At 41.6% G+C, this 18,862-nt stretch overlaps 2 protein-coding genes across 3 annotated transcripts in view; one reads left to right on the top strand and one right to left on the bottom strand.

The window, feature by feature from the left end:
- SPATA22 (spermatogenesis associated 22) overlaps window positions 1–18,862 on the top strand; it is a 54,446-nt gene that overhangs the window by 5,628 nt on the left and 29,956 nt on the right. The window contains exon 9 of one of the 2 annotated variants that reach the window (XM_074557026.1): window positions 7,136–7,237. In XM_074557026.1, coding sequence (XP_074413127.1) covers window positions 7,136–7,198 — 63 coding nt within the window. In that variant the 3' untranslated portion in view covers window positions 7,199–7,237. Of the gene's footprint in view, window positions 1–7,135; window positions 8,953–18,862 lie in introns of those variants that run through there. The other variant, XM_074557027.1, reaches the window with a different exon arrangement.
- The window catches only part of LHFPL7 (LHFPL tetraspan subfamily member 7), a 59,027-nt gene continuing 40,595 nt past the window's right edge, over window positions 431–18,862 (bottom strand). Inside the window, exon 3 of the mRNA XM_074557029.1 lies at window positions 431–2,682. Within this exon, the coding sequence (XP_074413130.1) occupies window positions 2,456–2,682 (227 nt within the window). The 3' untranslated portion in view covers window positions 431–2,455. The remainder of the gene's footprint in view (window positions 2,683–18,862) is intronic.

Below are 18,862 nucleotides of genomic sequence, written 5' to 3'. Positions count from 1 at the left end.
TATAAAATGTTAAAGGAAGCTCCTAATGGAAGCATTAGCTTGACTCATAAAAGGTGCAGAATTTTGCAGGATGCAGATGTTGATGATTTGCACAAGAGAAGTTGAGCTTTGAGAAGTAAAGGAATTGGTACAGCAGTGTTGTGAATTGTGAGGCTCTGCTGTAACAGTAATTTAAAACTGCTTCCAGTTAAGTGATTGATGCTTCCAGTTTTGCACATGTGAAACTTAGGTTAATAAGTAATGACAGGAATAGGTCCTTTGTCTACTAGGTATGTTATGGCTGTTAATAAAAATCTAAATTAATTTTTCTTTTCAGGAAGTGTTTAGATCTTTGCAAAAGAAGTTTCTATTTGACACTAACAAATCACTTTTTCTAGTGAAACATTAAGTGAACAGTCGTAAACATTACACAAAACAGAAAAAACCCTACTCAATACAGTTTATACACACTACTCAACATTTTTCAGTTGTTGGGTGATTTTTTTTCTTGACCATATTGATCCTGTCTTGTATAATGGTTCTAGTGTAAAGGCACAGGTTGGTTAGGAAAGAAAAGCCTGCATCTCTGTCTTTCTACTATGTGGTGATTCTTTTCTTTTTTGCATGTTGTTTGTTATTCCTCACTTTTCTGACTCTCACATGAAAATTATCAATCTCAGCCATTCTTTAAAAAAAGTGTAAGACATCACTGAAAAGCACATTAATATACAAAGTGACTGAAATTTATTCTTCTTACTTTAGGGCATTACTTCAGCCTATTTTGTTAAATATGTGGAAGATTTAATTTCTCAGTTCCTGTGAGCAGAGGTGCAGAGCACTCCTGCTCTCTTTCTCAGTGTACTCAATTCTGCATTGGAATCTGCATTTTCAAAGAACTTGCTGAGTTTTTGTGCAGAAATTGCTTTTAGAGTGCATGGAACTGTAAGAACAGGACAATTATTTTGGAAAACAATGCAATGTTCCATTGAAGTTTAGAAGGGTGAGGAATGTAAACAAGACTGCAGAAGTCTTTGATGTATATTGAAATAACACAGTGATTGTTCTGTTTGCATTTTCTTATACATCCTCAACATGTCTCTGTCTGTCCCTTCATGTACACCTTCCATTAAAAAAAATAAAAATTCAGGAACCAGTTGGACTCAGCTAAGTGAAGAATAATAAATTTGATCACCTGGTTTGTGCCAAAATACAAAACTAAGAAGTACACCTCTGAATTAAATATAATCTATGTGATTTTTCTTTTTAATAAATAATAGAAAATAAAAGATGAGAATAGAATTAGAATTAAAATTTTATTTTAAACTAAAAAACACAACAGTGGTGTGAGATTAGAACCCAATGTTTCTTTTGCTTAAGGCAATCAAGTGCACTTATTTCAATGCTTGATAATGAATTCAGTGCTGTTGTGGAAATCAGAGCTCACAAAATTCCATACAGACTAATGAAATATGGCCATTGGTGCTTCTGACACAGCAGCAGATTTTTGCTGGTCATGTTCAATAGCATTTCACTTCACTTTTTTGTTTTACAATCTGGGCTCTCAATTGCAATGGAAATACTGGAATTAGTTCATTCTGGCTTGTGTTATCACTACAGATAAGGGCCTTTGGGCACAGACATTTTTGTAAACTGAGATTTTTTCTTTTCAGCCCTAAACAACAAAACCCAAAGTCTATCGCTGTCATAGTTCAAAACATTTTGTTAAAGTCCACTTAGAATTATCATTTAGGAAATACTGAGAACAAATTCTTAGGGATTTTTTTTCCTGTTGTTAAAGTATTAAATCATCATGAAGCCTTTGGAAGTAGTTGAAGTTCTCAGAAAAAAAGAAATTTCAATTTTACCCAGGACTTCATGAAGATGTCTCTATATCTTGGCAATTAGAGCAGAAGTAAAAACTGTGCCCAGAATTTACAATATGCAGGTGCTGCTAATATATATAAATTAAGAAGAAACTTTTCTTGAATACAGTTTTTTTAGCTATCAATCTTAATTTTAGGCTGTGGGTACTCGTAGGTGCTTTTTCACTAATCAAAATAATTGTAACAAAATATCATTATTGATTTTCAACTTACTGGGTTCATAAAAGTTCTGACATTTCACAATATATCAAAAGTGAATTGAAGCTTTTAAAACTCACAATTTTGAGACACAAAAGAAACTGGGAGGTAGACAGATGTTTTGAGGATAAACTGATTATTTTTTTGTCTAAGGCAGTATGCCATGGTGTGGTTAGAGCAGGGTGAAGGCTGCTGATTAATCCTATTTCAATTCCAGAGCGTTCGCTGCTCGTGCTTACGGAAGACTTTCAATGCACTTTTGGTCTTTGTCAATGTGACCTTCTCTTCCCCATCTCCTCTCCTCTCTTTAGCAACACAGCCAACTGGAAGTGCTTCAAGAATTTCTGCCCCTTAGTGTAGACAGGAATGTTCTGTTCTTAAACAGGAATAAAATACTATAAAATAGTAGGTATTGGAGTTGGAGATATGTGCTCTTTTGGTGCATATTTTGCAAAGAATGGTAAAAAGACAGACAACATGACCCCAACAATTGCCAGCATGTACCCCCATCCAATCTGGCAGTCTCCTGCATAGTAGATGTCTGAGTTCTCACAGAATCTCTTCACAGTAGCAGAGTTGAAACCAAAAGGGTAAACCAAAAGCCCAGAAGCCATTATGAACACTAGAGAGGAGAAAAAAAAGAAATCACACCAGTTATTATCAAGCATTAATTCCTTTGGAAAAAAGGAATCCTAATTTTAGAAAGGCAAATATCTGTTATATTAAAATCAATGGGAAAAGGCATAGCTTATAAAACCCCCTTGTGATTGGCAGATTATCCTCCTTTTCATAATTACCTCTTGTGAACAGCAGTGGTGTGACAAGGCAGCAAGTTGGGATTTTTTTCATGAGAACTCTTGCCATTAAATAACTTCAGAAACGCTGTGATCCAAATTATGTAGCCATGTAAAAAGTAACGTGGTTCAGATATAATGGAATCCAGAGGAGAAGAATTCCTAAGTTGGCAGATTCCAAACCAGCTTCACTTTCTTCTCAGCAGCATTTTTGTGCTTGAGACAAACAATTACTTTGTTCTGCCAAATAGAAACTTTCAATGAAAGAGTTCAAATACAATTTTTAGATTCTGCTGGTGAGGTTCTGATAATGTGAGATTCATTAGTACCGACTCAAATTGTTTAAAACATCCTGCATTTGAACAACTGATGAAAAACAACACCATCTCTCTTCTTTTTATTTATTTATTTTATGTCTCTTGCCATTGGAAAGCCAGGCTTGCCTCCTGCAATAACCCTGCATTACCCATTGGCTTTTAATAGAACTTCACAGGTTTTAGTCTTTAAGGAATCCATGTCATATTCAAATATCAATTTTTGCAGGTAATTGAATCAACAGCAGAACCACTTTTGCAACTTTGAAAATAAGACTGCCCAAGGAATAACTCATGAGTGAGATAAAGCTGCATGAAAATCCCCCAGGGACAACTCTTGGAAGCTGATTCTGCCCAGCGTGGAGCTGGAGAGGGGCTGAGCCAGCCTGGGGAGAGGGGGTACAGCTCCTTTTGTCTGAGACAGCACTGAGAAACCACATTTTCTTCTCCAACCCTTCTGCTAATCAATTACCACTGTATTTAAAATCCCTACTCCATTTTAAAAGGCTTTATTTTATGTACTAAAAAGATACCATGGAGCAGTCCCTTTTCCTCTCTTCCCCTTTTCCAGGGCAGTGATTTGTTCAAATTCAGGGAAGTGATTCAAGCAGCAACCAGAATTAACAGTTATGTTTGAGCTGATAGATAATTCATAACCAGCAAACATCTAATGAAACATTAGGAGTATAAAACAAACACTGTGTGCTGTTCTCTGTGTTTGTGATTGCCTTTCAGGTAGGGCATGTGCATATTACTCCAATTATAATATTGGAGAGGCTTAATCTAAAAAATATCCACTAAATAAAGGGCAATCACTCATTAATCTTTTTTAATTAAAAAACACTTTAGTTAGCTGGGGGCTAGATGAAGTCCAAAAGTTTAACACACAGCCTGTTGAGTCTCTGAATAATTTGAATTAAACCTTTGCTTCTAGTCCAAATGGAACTGCTGAGTTAATCCCTTGTTGAAAACAGTAAGGTGAAGAAAATGGAAATTAAAAGGAGAGAAAGTGGAGCAGCAGCAAAGTCTTGTTTCCCTCTGGGTATCTCACACACGGGTCCAAAGAGAAGCTGCCTGCCAAGAGGGGGAACTGTGAGCACCAAGTGTTCCCCTGCTCCAGCAGCCCCCTCCTTCCTTCAGACCTCAGGGACAATTCTGCAGTGGTTGCTGAGGCCTTTTCCTCTTTCCACCTCCCCACAAAGGGGGTGCAAGGGGCTGCGATGCTGTGGTGTGTTCTTAAGTTCGTTAGTTTGCTCCCGCCATTTTCTGTATTACTTCCTGCTGCTACCCTGCCAGTTATGTTGCTATGGAAATGAAACTGCTCCTCCCTTGGTTTCTCTTATAAAGTGAAAGTTGTTTCCTCCTTGGGGTCAGTCAATCACTCTTTTTCTCCTCCCAGGTTTCGAGAATTTTCTTTTCTCTGGGAGTTATGGTTGGCTGTAGCCCCGGAGCCCCTCCTATGATTTATAACAGTTGGTTACTTTAGTATATCAGTTATGTTTCGTACCTCCAAATATGTATTTCTATTGGATAGCCGGGTTTCCCTGCCTTCTTCCCTCCTTTTCCCTTAAAACCCTCTCCTGCCCCTTGTTCGGGGCCATTTGCTGGGTGTTTCCCCTCCTTGTTGGTTCTTCTGTAATAAACCGACAGTTTACCCCCAGCAAGTGGTCGCCTCCTAATTCGTCTCTCACCGCGCTGCTCCGAGCTATCCCCCAGCTCAGCCCGAGGCCAAGCCGCCGAGGGGGAGCTGTTTTCTGATGCGCAGGGGCCCTGGCCTTCGCCCCTCACCAGATAGCTGGATTCCAGGGCCGTTCACGCCCCCGCGCACTGCTGCAAGAACCAGAAAGGGAAAAGTCCTTCCCAGCACAGGCAGCATCCTGAGCCAGGCTCACAATTGCTGATCCTCCAGCAGCTGCCCCTGCTGGGGGTGCCCAGGGCAGGGGGAGCTCCTGGAGCTGGGATTTCAGCAGCTGTCCCTGATTTTGGGGCCTGATAATCACCAGCCATGCTGCACCTGAACACAGAGAAGTTGTGTTATGCAGATCTCCCTAACTGCTCATCTGTGACACCCCTAAAAACAATATCAATGAAAATACAGTAAAAATGAGGCCAAACCAGATAAGGACAAGGGGTGATGGTTTTAAATTAAAACAGGGTGAACTCTGAGTAGATAGAAGGAAGAAATCTTTCATGATGAGTGTGGTAAAACACCAGCACAGGATGCCCCATCCCTGGAAGCACCCAAGCTCAGGTTGGACAGCTCTGAGCAATCTTGTCTGGTTAAAGACATCCCTGTTTGCTCCAGGAGAACATTTACAGGTCACTTCCAACCCAAACTATTCCATGATTCTGTCATCTTGTTCAGTAAAGGTCACTGAGCTTTCCCAAAAGAGCTGAGGGGCCAGCCCAGCCTGAGAGCCACATGCCACTCTTGCACACCCAAGAACATTCCAGAACATCTCCTCTGGGGGCAGAAACATGGGAAATATCTCCAGAAAATGAGATTTTTCCTACTGCTGTTTACAAGAGTGTTAAACCATAACCTAAACCTGTTAATCCCTGGGCCTGTGCAGTTGTAGGTTCACAGCTGGGATGTGGAACAGGGGCTGCCCAGAGCCTGTGGTGCCCAGGGGGTGCCCAGCACAGCCCCCCAGCAACCCAGGCTGCTCCACTGCACCAGGAATCTTGAAATAGCCCGGGGTGCAAAGCCTTCTGTGAAATGTTGGGAAAGTGAGCCAGTTTTACAAGAAACAGCCACTGCTCTAAGCAAGAAGCGGGTCTAAAATTAAAATTTCAGTTTGTTCATCTTTTCAAAGCCAAAATAGCATCTCATTCGATGAAGGAAAAAAAAAGCAGCAGAATTGGAAACAATCCTTTCAGCGATAAAATCCTTTCCTAACTGTTAAATTTCACTGTTTTTCTGACACTGTCTCAACCCCTTGCTCTGTTTCACATATCTGTTCCATATATGTTGTCTTTTTGATTGGGTTCCCCAGAATTGTTTTGAAGGCTGTGTTTTACAGTGTTTTGATTACCACTTGGTGCTGATGTTGCGTGGTGTGATTTAATGGAAGCAGCTTTATTTTTTTTCCCAAGGCTAGAAATAATCTGTCACAGCTGAACGTATACATTCACATATCAAACGAGCTAAAAAGTTACCCATGGTTTCATATCCTCAGGCATGTCACTGAATGACCTCATTATTCTCATTTAGGTGCCCTCTTTCTTACAAAGGCTCCAAATATTGAATAGCCCCGTTATTAGCGCAGAAGCCGAGCTTTCAGGCGTGGTGCTAATGACGGCTTAATGGTGCTGTCTGTCAGCAGCACAGCGAGCTGGGACAGCGCACAAAGGAACACCGGGGCTCCATTTAAGCTCCTCGTGTAACGCTCACGCCTCTGCACAGCTTTCCAACAACAAACATCACTTTCAAAGGTGTCAGAACCCAGCAGCGAGTGCATCTCACCGTTCTGCGTGCTGTAATCGTGCTGTCACACGGGGTGATGAGGCCGCACAACATATTAGGGTCTGTTCTGCAGCATAAACCTCTGGGCTGTGAGAGGACTTGCTGGTAAAATATATAGTTTTATACTTTAACTCAAGTATAGTTGAGTTATTTTTTAATGTGATTTGATAATTTGATTAATCTCCCATCAGCTATGGATGGTTAAATGGCTACACTGGTTAAAAAGTGTTCTTTCCTTTTTTAGTTTATCATGGGCCACACAGGTGTTTGTTATATGTTGGTGATGAGGCCACACAACTTATTGGGGTCTGTTCTGCAGTATGAAACCTCTGGGCTGTGAGAGGACTTGCTGGTAAAATACATAGTTTTATACTTAAACTGAAGTATATTTGAGTTATTTTTTAACGTGGTTTGATAATTTGATTAATCTCCCATCAGCTATGGATGGTTAAATGGTTTCACTGATTAAAAAGGGCTCTTTGTTTATCATGTGCCACACAGGTGTTTGTTATTGCTGGGTTCTCCCCACCTGAGCCCTCTGCAGTAACTCACAGCCACTGCTGATGGCAGCCCAGAGACAAGGCCAAGCACGCTGCTCCCACAGTAAGTCAGATTTTATTTCTACTTTCTAATCCCAAACAGTTACATTCTCATCCTCTTTGCTTCCCTGGTGTCCTACAGGCAGATGGTAAATGGCATTTTCTCCTCTGAAGGGTTTGCCAGCCAAAACCTGGTTTTATTTTAAGAAGTATATTTCTGAATTGCTTGCTTTTTAAATAACTTTAATAGGAATAAAGTATTATTTGAAAGGAGGATACTTCTCTTTAGGGAAAACAAGGCTTTTTGTAGGAAAAGATTGTAAATTGTTGGTGAAAATACTGAATCAATGACACTTCTAGTTTGGAAAAATAGCATTTTCTGCTATTTTGAAATTAATAATATATAACTCTTTGTCATTGCAATGGTTTATTCATTTCATTAAGTCCCTGTACAAGTGTTTAATTATTTAAATCTCTCACACCATTTTCAAGTTGATTTTAATCCAAAGCAAAGCAATGCAGTTCTCTGGAGTGTGTGCAGAGGGCACCAATGTACAACACTCTCAGATACCATGACAGAACAGGCTGTTTCCATTCCCCTTCTTTTGGCAAGACTGATGGAGTTTCCAACATCTGAAACACAATAATTGAATCGTTTTCTGTATAGTGAAGCAGGAATGTTTAAACTGGACTGAGATTGTGTTTATCTTCCATACTAATGATGAAATGGATGGAAATCCAAAGGTGGCTCACAAACAGAGAGAACAGAAAAACCTATTTTATTTTGTTGTGTTTGTTGATATGTTTATGTGATGTGTAGTAATGAAATATGCTGTGTGCATGAGTTCTCTTCCTGAAATTACCTGCTGTAAGAAGATTAGTTTGTCTTAGAAATTTAATTTGCTTACTTTAGGAGTGTATTATATTGCTGATACTTATGACAATGATGGATTAATTGCAAGCTTGTGGGCCATATCAGATAATCATTGGAATTGGGGTTGAATCATAGGCAAGCATGGGTATTTTTCCAACCCTATTACAGATTGTCACAGTCTTGTGTCTTCTTGGAAGATTTTTATTGACAGAGCTTAATCTACCAAAGCAATTTTCACTCATCTCATCAAGAAGTTTCCCCTTACACATAATCCATTACCTTCCTTATTAAACCTGGCAGTTCTTCATATGCACAATCAGTTGACTTGGAATTACACATTTCCTCTCAGGTTCATACATTTTACTCACCTAATAATTTTATTAGCTGCCCTCCAGCTTTTCATTGCTTACATGATCTTAAATGAGAAAGCAGGTGCTGATCCAAAGCCACAGACAGCTTAACACCAAGCAGAAACACAGGTAACAGGGAAAACCTGGCAGCCAAACCAGCCAGGCATCTTCAAAAATCACCTCTTGTCCTGCTGCCCTGCACTCAATCCTTCCCAGCACTCTTCACAATCAAATATTTTTGTATCATTTCTACATTTGGGATATTTTGGATAAATTCCCTTGTACAAAAAGGAGGTACCTATATTTCTTTTCCATATCTGTCCCTTGAAGACAGTGCTAAGTAAGATCCAAGGTTTTTGTCAGTAATAGCTGCACATCAGTGTACAAATAGAAACAAGATGGAATTCTGGGCTTATCTGAAAATCAGTGATTTAATTTTGACTACTTCAGGAAAGGAGGGATTACCCAGAGTAATTTGGGGAGAGCTGAAATATATCTAAAATCAGCAGGCATAGTTTAAAATTACTATTACATATAAATAAAACAAACAGGAAAGTGACCTCTCAAGATAAACCAGACTAAAATCCTACTTGTTACAACAGCTGAACTTTGGAGGGTGAGGCAAACAGGGACTGTTAAATGCCATTCTGCTCTGCTGAACTCCTGGCAGGTGCATGTCAGGTACATGGAGTTCAAACTCTGGGAAGCAGCCCTAGCAATTATTCTCTCCAAGGAAACCAAAAGGAAGAGCAGGGAAAAGGGATAATAATGCCCATATATTGGTGTAAAGATGGAGCTGCCTTCCTTTGTAACTGAATAAAGAGCTGGAACTCCTAATAATGGCCCAGCCACTTCTAACATATCACACTTTAGCTCTTCTTTGTAAAGAATTATTCCAATGGCATCATTTCAGTCAAACATGTTGTGATTTGAGGAACTTCTATCAGTGCTGGACTGGTGCCAAAGGAGTAGATTATAGCAGCTCCTTTTCTGGCTTTTCTAAATGGTGCAACTCACAAGTTAGCACTTAGCAGCTGTAATAGAAATGTAGTTATAGCAAGAGCTGTGTAGCTTGTCAAAGCCCTTTGTAGCTAACAAAGGGAATGAGTTCATTTGTGCAATGTCTCCAAACTCTGTGTTTAAGGAAATGCTGAGTCTGTGGCTCCAGCTCACAAGCTAAGGAGCTGCATCAGATACAGTAGGTTGTATTTTCATGTATATACATACATGCAAAATTATGGGGAAATATGTGTATATCAAAAGCTGGGCAATGTTTTCAATTTTAATTTATTTGGATTTAGCTGAATAGAATAGAAATGTGTTTCTATTTAGTAGAATAGAAACACATTATTTTGAATAAAGTTAGCACTGAAATAAGGGTGTCCATGCACCTTTTTTACACAAATATTTTTAGTGCCACTAACACACCCCACCCAGGTTGTTGGCACAGCTCCCTCATTCTACAAATAGCCTGTTTCAGAAATGTCTTAACAATTGTAGGAATAGCTGAATCTATCTTACTTATTAACTGAAGGGAGTGGAACCTGACTATCTAGACTTTGAAAAAGAAATTCTCTGAAGCCATCACAGAGGTAATTGGGCTTGGTAATTACTGCATTAGCTGCAAGTTTATTAAGGGCCACAAAAGGAAATGCCATCCTGGTGACCTTTGAGGCTGCATTTCACAGCATGTTTTCTACATGAGAACAAATGATGAAACTTGACTATTTCTGCCAAGTGAGTGGTGGCTCTGGTGAAGATTTATAGCTGTAATCTGATAATCTATGGGCCTAATCACACAGTTATGGAGCTGCGTGTCATTGACTCGGAAAGCCTGAAATGATCTAGCTCTGTGTGGACTGTGCTGAAGGAGTGCATTTTGTCATCTGCAAGGTTAGGAGAAATACAGCCTCTTTAGCAGACTGTAAAAGAGAGACAAGAGCTAATGTTTCTCAAAATAGCAGCCTGTTACACGAAATTTTACAAGAGTCAGAGAGCTAAGAAATGGGGACTGTCAGATTGGAAACCATTATGATTTTCCTCTTTTGTACTGCTTCAATAATTACATAGATTTTCTATTTATTTTTTCTGGAAATTATTTAAGTCATGCTCACTTCATCTCTCTCAGAACAGCAAACACAGAAGCAGACTAATAATGTAATATTGACATATTTAAGTGTTGGATTCTTCAGCTGAGAGCAGCATGTTCAGAATGTATCATGCCTGTAATGTGCCTGTGTTCCCTTATCTTTGTGTCACATTTTATTCAACAGTCAAGAAGTGCTAATAAAAAGTGCATATTTCAGTTGTTCTATTTTAGGTAAACATAACATGGTACACATTTTCTAAGCAATGCACATTTCTACAAATAGAAATCAGGGTGGCAAACGCTTTGCTTCTCCTCTTAATTAACCTATCCTTGCCAAAACTGCTATGTTCTTCAGCATGAGCAAGGAATGAAACTGATGACTGAAAATTTAAATTAATGCTTTTTCTTGTGATCTTTTGGCTGAGAACAAGAGCAGCTTCCACCTGCCATCTGATGCATTCCCTAGCAAAAGAAGCAATGTCAGCCTGGGTCCAAAATTCTCTTTCATGTGAGAAAAGCATCAGTGGAGAGCCTTCCACGAGCCTTGTGCAGCTGCAGGGGGTGAGGGAACAGCCACATTTATTTGCCTTTGCTTTGGAGCCAGCTCACCTGGGAAGGGGAGATGCTGCCCAGCCTGCAGCAGGTCTTGGCTCCTGCTCTGCCTGTCAAATCCAAGCTCTTAAATAGCTATTTAGAGCAGGGGCTGAGGTCCAAAAGACAGGCAGTGATGTGTAGATCACCTGAAATGTCATGATTCCATATGACACATTTGCTCCCTTCTCCTCCCCACCTGCTCAGCCCACAGGTCTGTTTTAAATCATTCTTTTCACCTCTCCCAAGACTCACAATTTAAGCAGAGCAGACGCTGACGAAAACAGATTTATAATGAAGCTGGTGGCCATTAAATACCAGCCTTCCACCAGAGGTGACCTTATTGTAAAATGTTGTACAGTGAATTTATTTTGACTTTGCCCATTCTCTACCTCATCTTGCACACTGGCAGCCAAGGCAGTGGTGGTGGGAGGTCTCAGAATAATGCCCATGTCTCCCTTCATTACAGCTGCACTTCACATCCCAGCAGCCTCCCAGCCTCAGGGATATCACATTCATTACTTCTTTTCAGAGACATGTATTTTACATATATGGCTGAAAGGTGATTAGAATCCCTGACACAACAGTGCATGAAAAATACATGCCTAAAACAAAAAAAGACATCCTACATCCTTCTCCTAATTGATTTAAGCTACAAAGACCAGCTGCAGTTTTCCCAGGGCACAGGAACTACCAGGAAGACACAAATTGCATGTTTTCAAATCTCCTCACAAAAACTGCTTGACAGGGGGTTGAAAGCAGAGTTTTCTGTTTCTCAGATGTCCTAGTCCTGTGAATGTCATCAGTCAGCAGAAGCTCACGTGCCACCCCCTGATCATAAAGAACAGTTCTGTAACAACCCTCATTTCATGCTGCTGATTCCAGCCCACCATAAATCAGCCACACCAGGAGTAATGTTGGAAATAATTGTCTGCTCCAGAGCTCCTCTCTCCTGGCCCAGGTGCCACACAGCTGCAGCCACAGGCAGCCCTGTCCTGCTGAAGTGGGTTAGAGCAGCTCCTCCAGCACTGATGCTCCCTGAGTGCTTCAAAGATCTTTAATGCTGCACACTGGAACAGTGCAGTGGTTTTAAAAACATTATAAATGGAGTAGCTCTGCCTTGAGCCAGATGCTCTCTGCAGATGGAAAATGGGATAGCAACTGCTCCTTCACTGAAAGCTGCCTGGAAATGCAGCAGGTGATCCAGCACTGATCCTCAGATGCTCAATGCACTCTGACCCTTTCTCTCCCACCCTCTTTCTAATATCCAGCTTTAATATCCAGGGTTTGCTGTCCCTGATGGCTGGTTGTGCAAATGAATCAGCATAGCACATCTGATGCTCTGACTTCAGCCTTGTTTGACCCCTGTGTTCCTCAGCCAGGTCTTACACAGCAATTTTCAATAATGTCCTCTTAAAACCTGTGGTCAAAACTGTCCTGGGCTGCTTGTGCTGCTCCAGCCACCCTCAGTTAACAGCAGACAAATCAGCCTTAGAGAACCCCAGCCACATCTCACACAGGAGCTTCCTTCAGTCCAGAGCTGCTAGAAGGAAATAGTAAAACAAAACAAAAAGAAAAATACAGTTGTGTTCTGATGCAGAGCTACCTAGATTAGAAAAATCATGTTGAAATCCATAGTAGTAATAGAAATGTCCCAAATTCCCAGCTAAATGAAAGTGTTTTGGGATATCTGATCCTTCTTATCAGGTTGGCCCAGCTGCACAATTTCCCAACTCCAATTATACCAAAAGGCTCACACTTCCTCCTTCATTAATGCTTTTGAAGGATTTAATGAGTTACTTCATCAGGTTAATAAATCCCTTCAATAATTTTATTACACTTTGATACAGTTATTCAAGAGGTGCAGCTAACAAATGATCATCATTTATATTTCTTTGACAGAATAACTTAGTTCATAAATTTGGCTCGTGAAATTCAGAATTCATAAATAAACTATGGGGAAAATGGAATGTCTGTGTGGAGGAGGGGTTTTTCCTATTTCTGGTTAAGGTTCTGTTGGAAATCCTCTGTCTGTGTGCAATAACTCCAGGCTAAGGAGAGCTGCAGGAGGTTGGTGCCTTTTGGCAATGTTCTGTTTCCCACTGAGTGCTGAGGGGAGCCCAGCTGCTGCAGCACCTGTGCCACTGGACATAACCCACATTCATTTGCTCCAGCGCTCCCTCAGCTTTAAAATCCAGCCTCACAAAGGCTGCTCCATCCTTGAGGCAAAGCTCCTTAGCTGATTTTCACCAGGTGCAGTGACACTGTCAGAAATAAGCATTCTATTCTGGAAATTATTTTAAAACTGAATTGAATTGGTTGCCATGCCATTTTTTTTTTTCCTGTGGCGTTATAGTAAATGACATCATCAACAAAATAACCTTAGGGGCAAGGGTGTTTTCAGAATCTTAACCTCTGGATGGCCAGCAGTATTACAGCTTCCTATTACCAGATTAATAATATTTATGGTAGGTAGACTGCAAGAGTGGGATCATACTATTTATTTACTTACTGTTGAAAGCCACCTCTGGCAAGAACAAATTTCCCATTAATCACCACCTTATCTCTGTAAGAAAGAGTTACTCTCAAGGACATCTGTATTATTCCCATTGTTTTATTAATACAAGAATAGCTCTGCTGTGGATTTTTTGACACTGGACTTTATTTATTTTCTAGGTTTTCTTTTTAAAGGGGAGCTGAAATGCTTAAATAAACATTGAACTTTCTTAATAAATGAACTACTTAAGACTGCAACTGCAGTGATAAGATCCCAGTATTTCCCTGAATATATTTTTATGCAAAGAAACTGCAAATCAGGTTTTATTTCCTTCTTTTTTTTTAATCAACTGAAACTCCAGTTATGAATTTTGAGTTTCTTCTGGGAGTGCAGATGACCTTGTTAAGTTGTGAGAATGCCAGAAAAATGGTGACCTCCAATCCAGGGTGTCAGAGAAGTGAAACCAATTCCTAAGCTCAGGTCTTGTAATAAAAAATGCATATTTCTCTCTCCTTTCATATAGACTTTAGCCAGCATTTGAAACATTGCTTACTGGACTGCGGGATGATTTGTTTTTCTAATTTTTTAAGAGCACTACATCATATATTTTCAACTTTAAAAAGAAATCAGTGTAGACCCAGCAGAGGACAATATCAAAATTCTCTTTCATGTGAGAAAAGCATGAGCTTTTGCAGTACCAGAATGAGGTGGTTGTGCCAGTAGAAGGGGTAGCAATTAATGTTAATTTGCTGTTTAATTAGGTGTCCAGTACAGAACAATGGTGAGACGCCTGTGTGGGTGGGAGGAGCCCCAGACTGTCAGGGGGACAGAGCCACTCCTGCCCCCCAGACTCGGGCACTGCTCCCACAGCAGTGACTGCAGCCTGTCTGGTGTGCTTTAGGCAGTCATGTGTTTGCAGAGTGAAAGGTGTGCTTGCGAACACAGCAAAGGCCTCTGTCCCCTGTCCTGCTGCTCAGCCCAGGCTGTGGGGTGTGAGGATGCTGTGGGAGCAGTGCCAGCCCTGCAGCTGGGTTTGTGTGGCTCCAGCAGCCAGCCCTGCTCAGCTGTGCCCTGCTGAGGGCTGGGACCCCCCTTGCCAAACCCACCCAGCAGTGAGAAACACCCCAGGGACAGTTGTAGTAAACCCCTCAGGTTTAGCCAGGGCCCCTTGGAGAATAGAATGCTGACACAGCGGCAAAGAAGTTTCCTGTCTCCAGGGACATCCGCCTTGTACCTTATCCCTATAGCCATGTAAGGCAATATTGTGTTAAACCCTACCATTGGTCACTTATGGTCACTCTAACACCTTTGCCATTGGTCAAGATTGGATCCAGGCCAAGAGTATAAAAGTAGCATACTGTACCCCTACTAACTCAGAAGAAGAAGAGCTGAGACCCTTCACGGACCCTACAATAAAGCCATACTCGTGGAACAGCCAGTGTCTTCTGCTTCTCCTCTCTCTACCGTCTGCTGGAGCCTTAGGCCAAGGGAAAAGCTACCTAGCAAGCAAAGCTGAAATCACAAGAGCTGCCTAATCACTAAGAGCTGAATATTCCCTGCTTGCTAGGGGCTGACCCACGGCCTTAGTCTGAGAGCGAGCTGGCTTCTGGCACCCAGTCCCCTTGGGGACTGAGCTCTGGAGCTGTAACAGCTTGCATAGGATACGACCAAGCAAGGCTCATTTAGACAGTGCCAAAAAACCCCACAGCATTTCCATCCTCCTGCATTTAAATGTTTGACTTAATAACATCTATGGGGCAGCATGGGAAGATGAACTTAAATACATCATTTGTCCTCTCAGGATACTGAATTACACCATTACTGAAAGGGATACAGAGAAATGTGTCCAATAAACAGAGCACAGTTTGCACAATTTGTTTTGCATTTCCCACATCCTGCAACAAGAACAGGGCAGTCAGGCTCCTTAATGATCATAATGTATGTACAGAAAGAGCAGCTCCCTGAGGGCTCCTGATTAATCAGGAAAATGCTCATTTGTTCTGGCAGAAGTGATGTGCATCTAGGCAGGGCAAATGATGAACCCTAAGTGCACACATCAGCCATCAAGGCCCCAAAGTTTCCATTCACTGAACTCATTTTCCCTCCAAGAAATAACACTCCACATCTCAGCACTGGTTCTTGTCCCAGTTCCATTAGGGTTTGGTCTGACAAAGGCAGAAGAGGCCCCACGTCCATTTCTGGATGAGGCTCTGAATGCATTGAGCTCCCAAATGAAGACATTGCTGCTGCTTGCTCTGATACCCCATTCAGGGGAGGACAGGAGACCCCAGCTGCTCTATCTGATCACTCTGCAAGAGACTTGGGAACAAGTTGGAAGATTTAAAGGATTTTTCAGCAGCTGATCTAAATCCCTGCCTGTTTTGTAGTCCCCAAGAAGCTGCCCACTGATTGCAATCCTTCCTCCACTCCATCACAGCCATATTAATTCTGTGGTTTGGCACAGCTGTTGCCATCTAGAAGTTTGCAGTGTGGCATTTGAAATCTTTATTTCAGATTTTATTTTCTATTCTGAGTTGGAAGTTTGCTAGTAATGAGGTGAATCCTCTGTGCCTGACACGTATTTCCCTTGGTGTTCATTTTTAAATTAGCCACAGAAAGGACAAACTAAAAGCAGATGTGTCATATTTTTCCTCTCTGTGTTTGGAAGCTCACTCATGGAAATATCTTTGTCAGATAAATGAATTCCAGGTTACTGGGATAAATAGATGCAATAAAATACTCATGTGTAGGAGAAACCCTTACAAAAATGTGATCCAACAACTCTTCAAGGAAATTGCCATGTAAGAGATCCAGCTTTGAGGCTTACCTCAGGCTTTTGCATAACATGATAGTTTGTACTTTAAACTGGAGAAAATGTGATGGGATCTTTTGATATTTTTCCTCTTGCTTTTGCAATTTCATGGGATCAGCAGAAAGGGAAGGGAACCAAAGCTGAACTAATGCTGTGCTTTTGCCTCCACCACTGCCTGAGCACATGGCTGAGAATCTGCCACCCTTCTTATGGGCATCTCACAACTGCCAGAAAATGTGGATTTTGGACTTGTTTTCAGCATAACATGAGAAAGAGGAGGACCAGAAATAAATATGAAGGCTGAAATATAATCAAAAACCAGTAGTTATTTAGTTTGGCTACTGATTTATTAATGTATTACAGTTAAGCACTGAGGAATAAACCCACACTTAAAAATGTTCCTCAGCTCTAGGCAGGATTATTTACAGGAAATAAAAACAGTTAAAGAATTAGAATGAAATCCTGCACGTACTGAGTCAACAGAAACGTTGCCACCGACCTCATTAGGCCAAGTTTTAGCCCCAGATATCTACAAGGAACCACAATTCTCTTGCAGTGTGAGTGGCAGATTAATATCTGACAACACCAGTTTATCTTTCCCTACAGAATCCTTAATTTTTATGCAGCCAGCCTAAAAACTTTACTCCACAAGTTTGTGTTTCAGTGCAAACCAATGTTCCCTGCTCCTTTCTGGCTGTTTGCTCACTGTCATCATTCCCATTTGGCTTAAGCACCTCCTGAAATTATTATTTTGCCTCCATGTCCCTTACAAGAATATTTTTTCCTCTGAGGTATCTGCTTTCTCAGCAGCAATTTTAAGGCATTTCAGGCTACAGAGGAAATATAAAATAAACCCTGTGCTCATCAATATCATGAAGAACATGATCCTTTAACCCTGTCCTTGGAAAACCCATCAGCATTTGCTGTACTTCAGTGATTCTCCATATGCTTTTGCAAGGAACATTTTGCACCTGCCAGCACAACACAGGACAAGCAGCAGCATTGCAGGAGGAAACATTAACTAATTTACACAAAGCCTTAGGTGGTCCATTAGCCCTTCATAAAAACAGGAATGTGTAATTACTGCATCCACGGACAGAATTAAACTTGATGGACTACAAAGAAGCAACGAGTGAAACAATTTACAACAAAGGCCTAGTAAACTGCTCTGATGGGGAGCCCTGGCCTGGCTGGATGGGTCTGGCAGCTCAGGTTTCCCTCTGCTGTCCCCAGGGACGTGCCCACCCCAAACTTTTCACTCAGGGCAGACAGGTGAGCTCCTGTCAGAGTCACTGCCCCTGCTGATCTATTGCAGGTCGTGTAAGATACAGCCAACAGCCAAACAACCTGCTCAGCACAGGAGTACCCTTCTAGCATCATTAATTCCATCAATCCATTCTTTCTCCCGTGTCTCTGGACAAATGGTTGCTCCTCCAAGCCTGATGCCGTTTTTAGGAGGATGCAGCTCAGTGGAGCACCACTGCCAAGGGGGCAATGCAGCAGATGCTGTCCCAAAAGCCTGATGGAATAGCTGCTCCACAGGCTTCAGTTCATTAAGGTAATTGCCACTGCTCTGTGGCACAGTGCACAGTTACATTTGGGATGGCAAAATCCATCCAAAAGAAAAGCATCTCCCCTCTGCACTCTCCAGGCAGGCAGGTTAATTGTGAGTACTTTGCAGTGCCTGTGGTGAGGCAGGAGCCTGGGGGCTCTGTCACAGCTTCCGTCCACAATTTGATTTAATGCCCTCCATGAACAATTGCATCTCAGTGCTTGTAATAAGGAAATGTCGTAAAGGTACCTGCTGCCTGCTCCAACATCTTTTGGCTTTGACAGGTCAAATTTACAGCTTTAATTCAGCAGCCTGGAAGCTTGGTATTCTGTACACACACAGGGAAGGGCTGACAGAACAATATTTTATAAAAGTTCACCTGTGTTCAGCAACTCATGGAGGATATAACCCCTCAGACCTTGTGAAATGACTTGCAGACAAATTCCCACTCCAGATTGTCCAGGGGCAAATTACAAAGTTCTAATCAAGCCCCAGTGGGCCTGGATGTATTCACTGGAATGTTTTGCTTCTGTAGCATAGAGAGTTGAACTTTCAGCAGCTTGAACAAGTTCTCAGTGGGGTTCTCTCAGCTGTGAGCATCCCCAGCAGGAGGAGGAAAGAGCCCTTCAAAGCAAGTCTGATCTCCCTGCTCCTGATACCCAGGTGAGATAAACCCCCCAAAGCAGCACAGCTGAAACACAGAACTGAATGTGTCCCTGTGGGAGACTCTGGACAAGCCAGCTGTGGGATTTCTGTGCTGTGCCAGTGGCTGCCATGCCCAGACAATGCTGAGCACAGCAGGTGGGCAGGAGCTGTGCAAGGGAGGAGACCCCCAGGCCCTGCCCAAGCTGCTCTTTGACACTCTGCTCCTTTTCCATCCCCTGCTCTGCTCCTGCTGTTCCCAGGGGTCACGTTGGGGAATGT

Source organism: Zonotrichia albicollis, chromosome 22 (genome assembly GCF_047830755.1).
Source record: "Zonotrichia albicollis isolate bZonAlb1 chromosome 22, bZonAlb1.hap1, whole genome shotgun sequence".
Lineage (NCBI taxonomy): Eukaryota > Metazoa > Chordata > Aves > Passeriformes > Passerellidae > Zonotrichia > Zonotrichia albicollis.
This window is presented reverse-complemented; position numbering and strand designations above follow the sequence as displayed.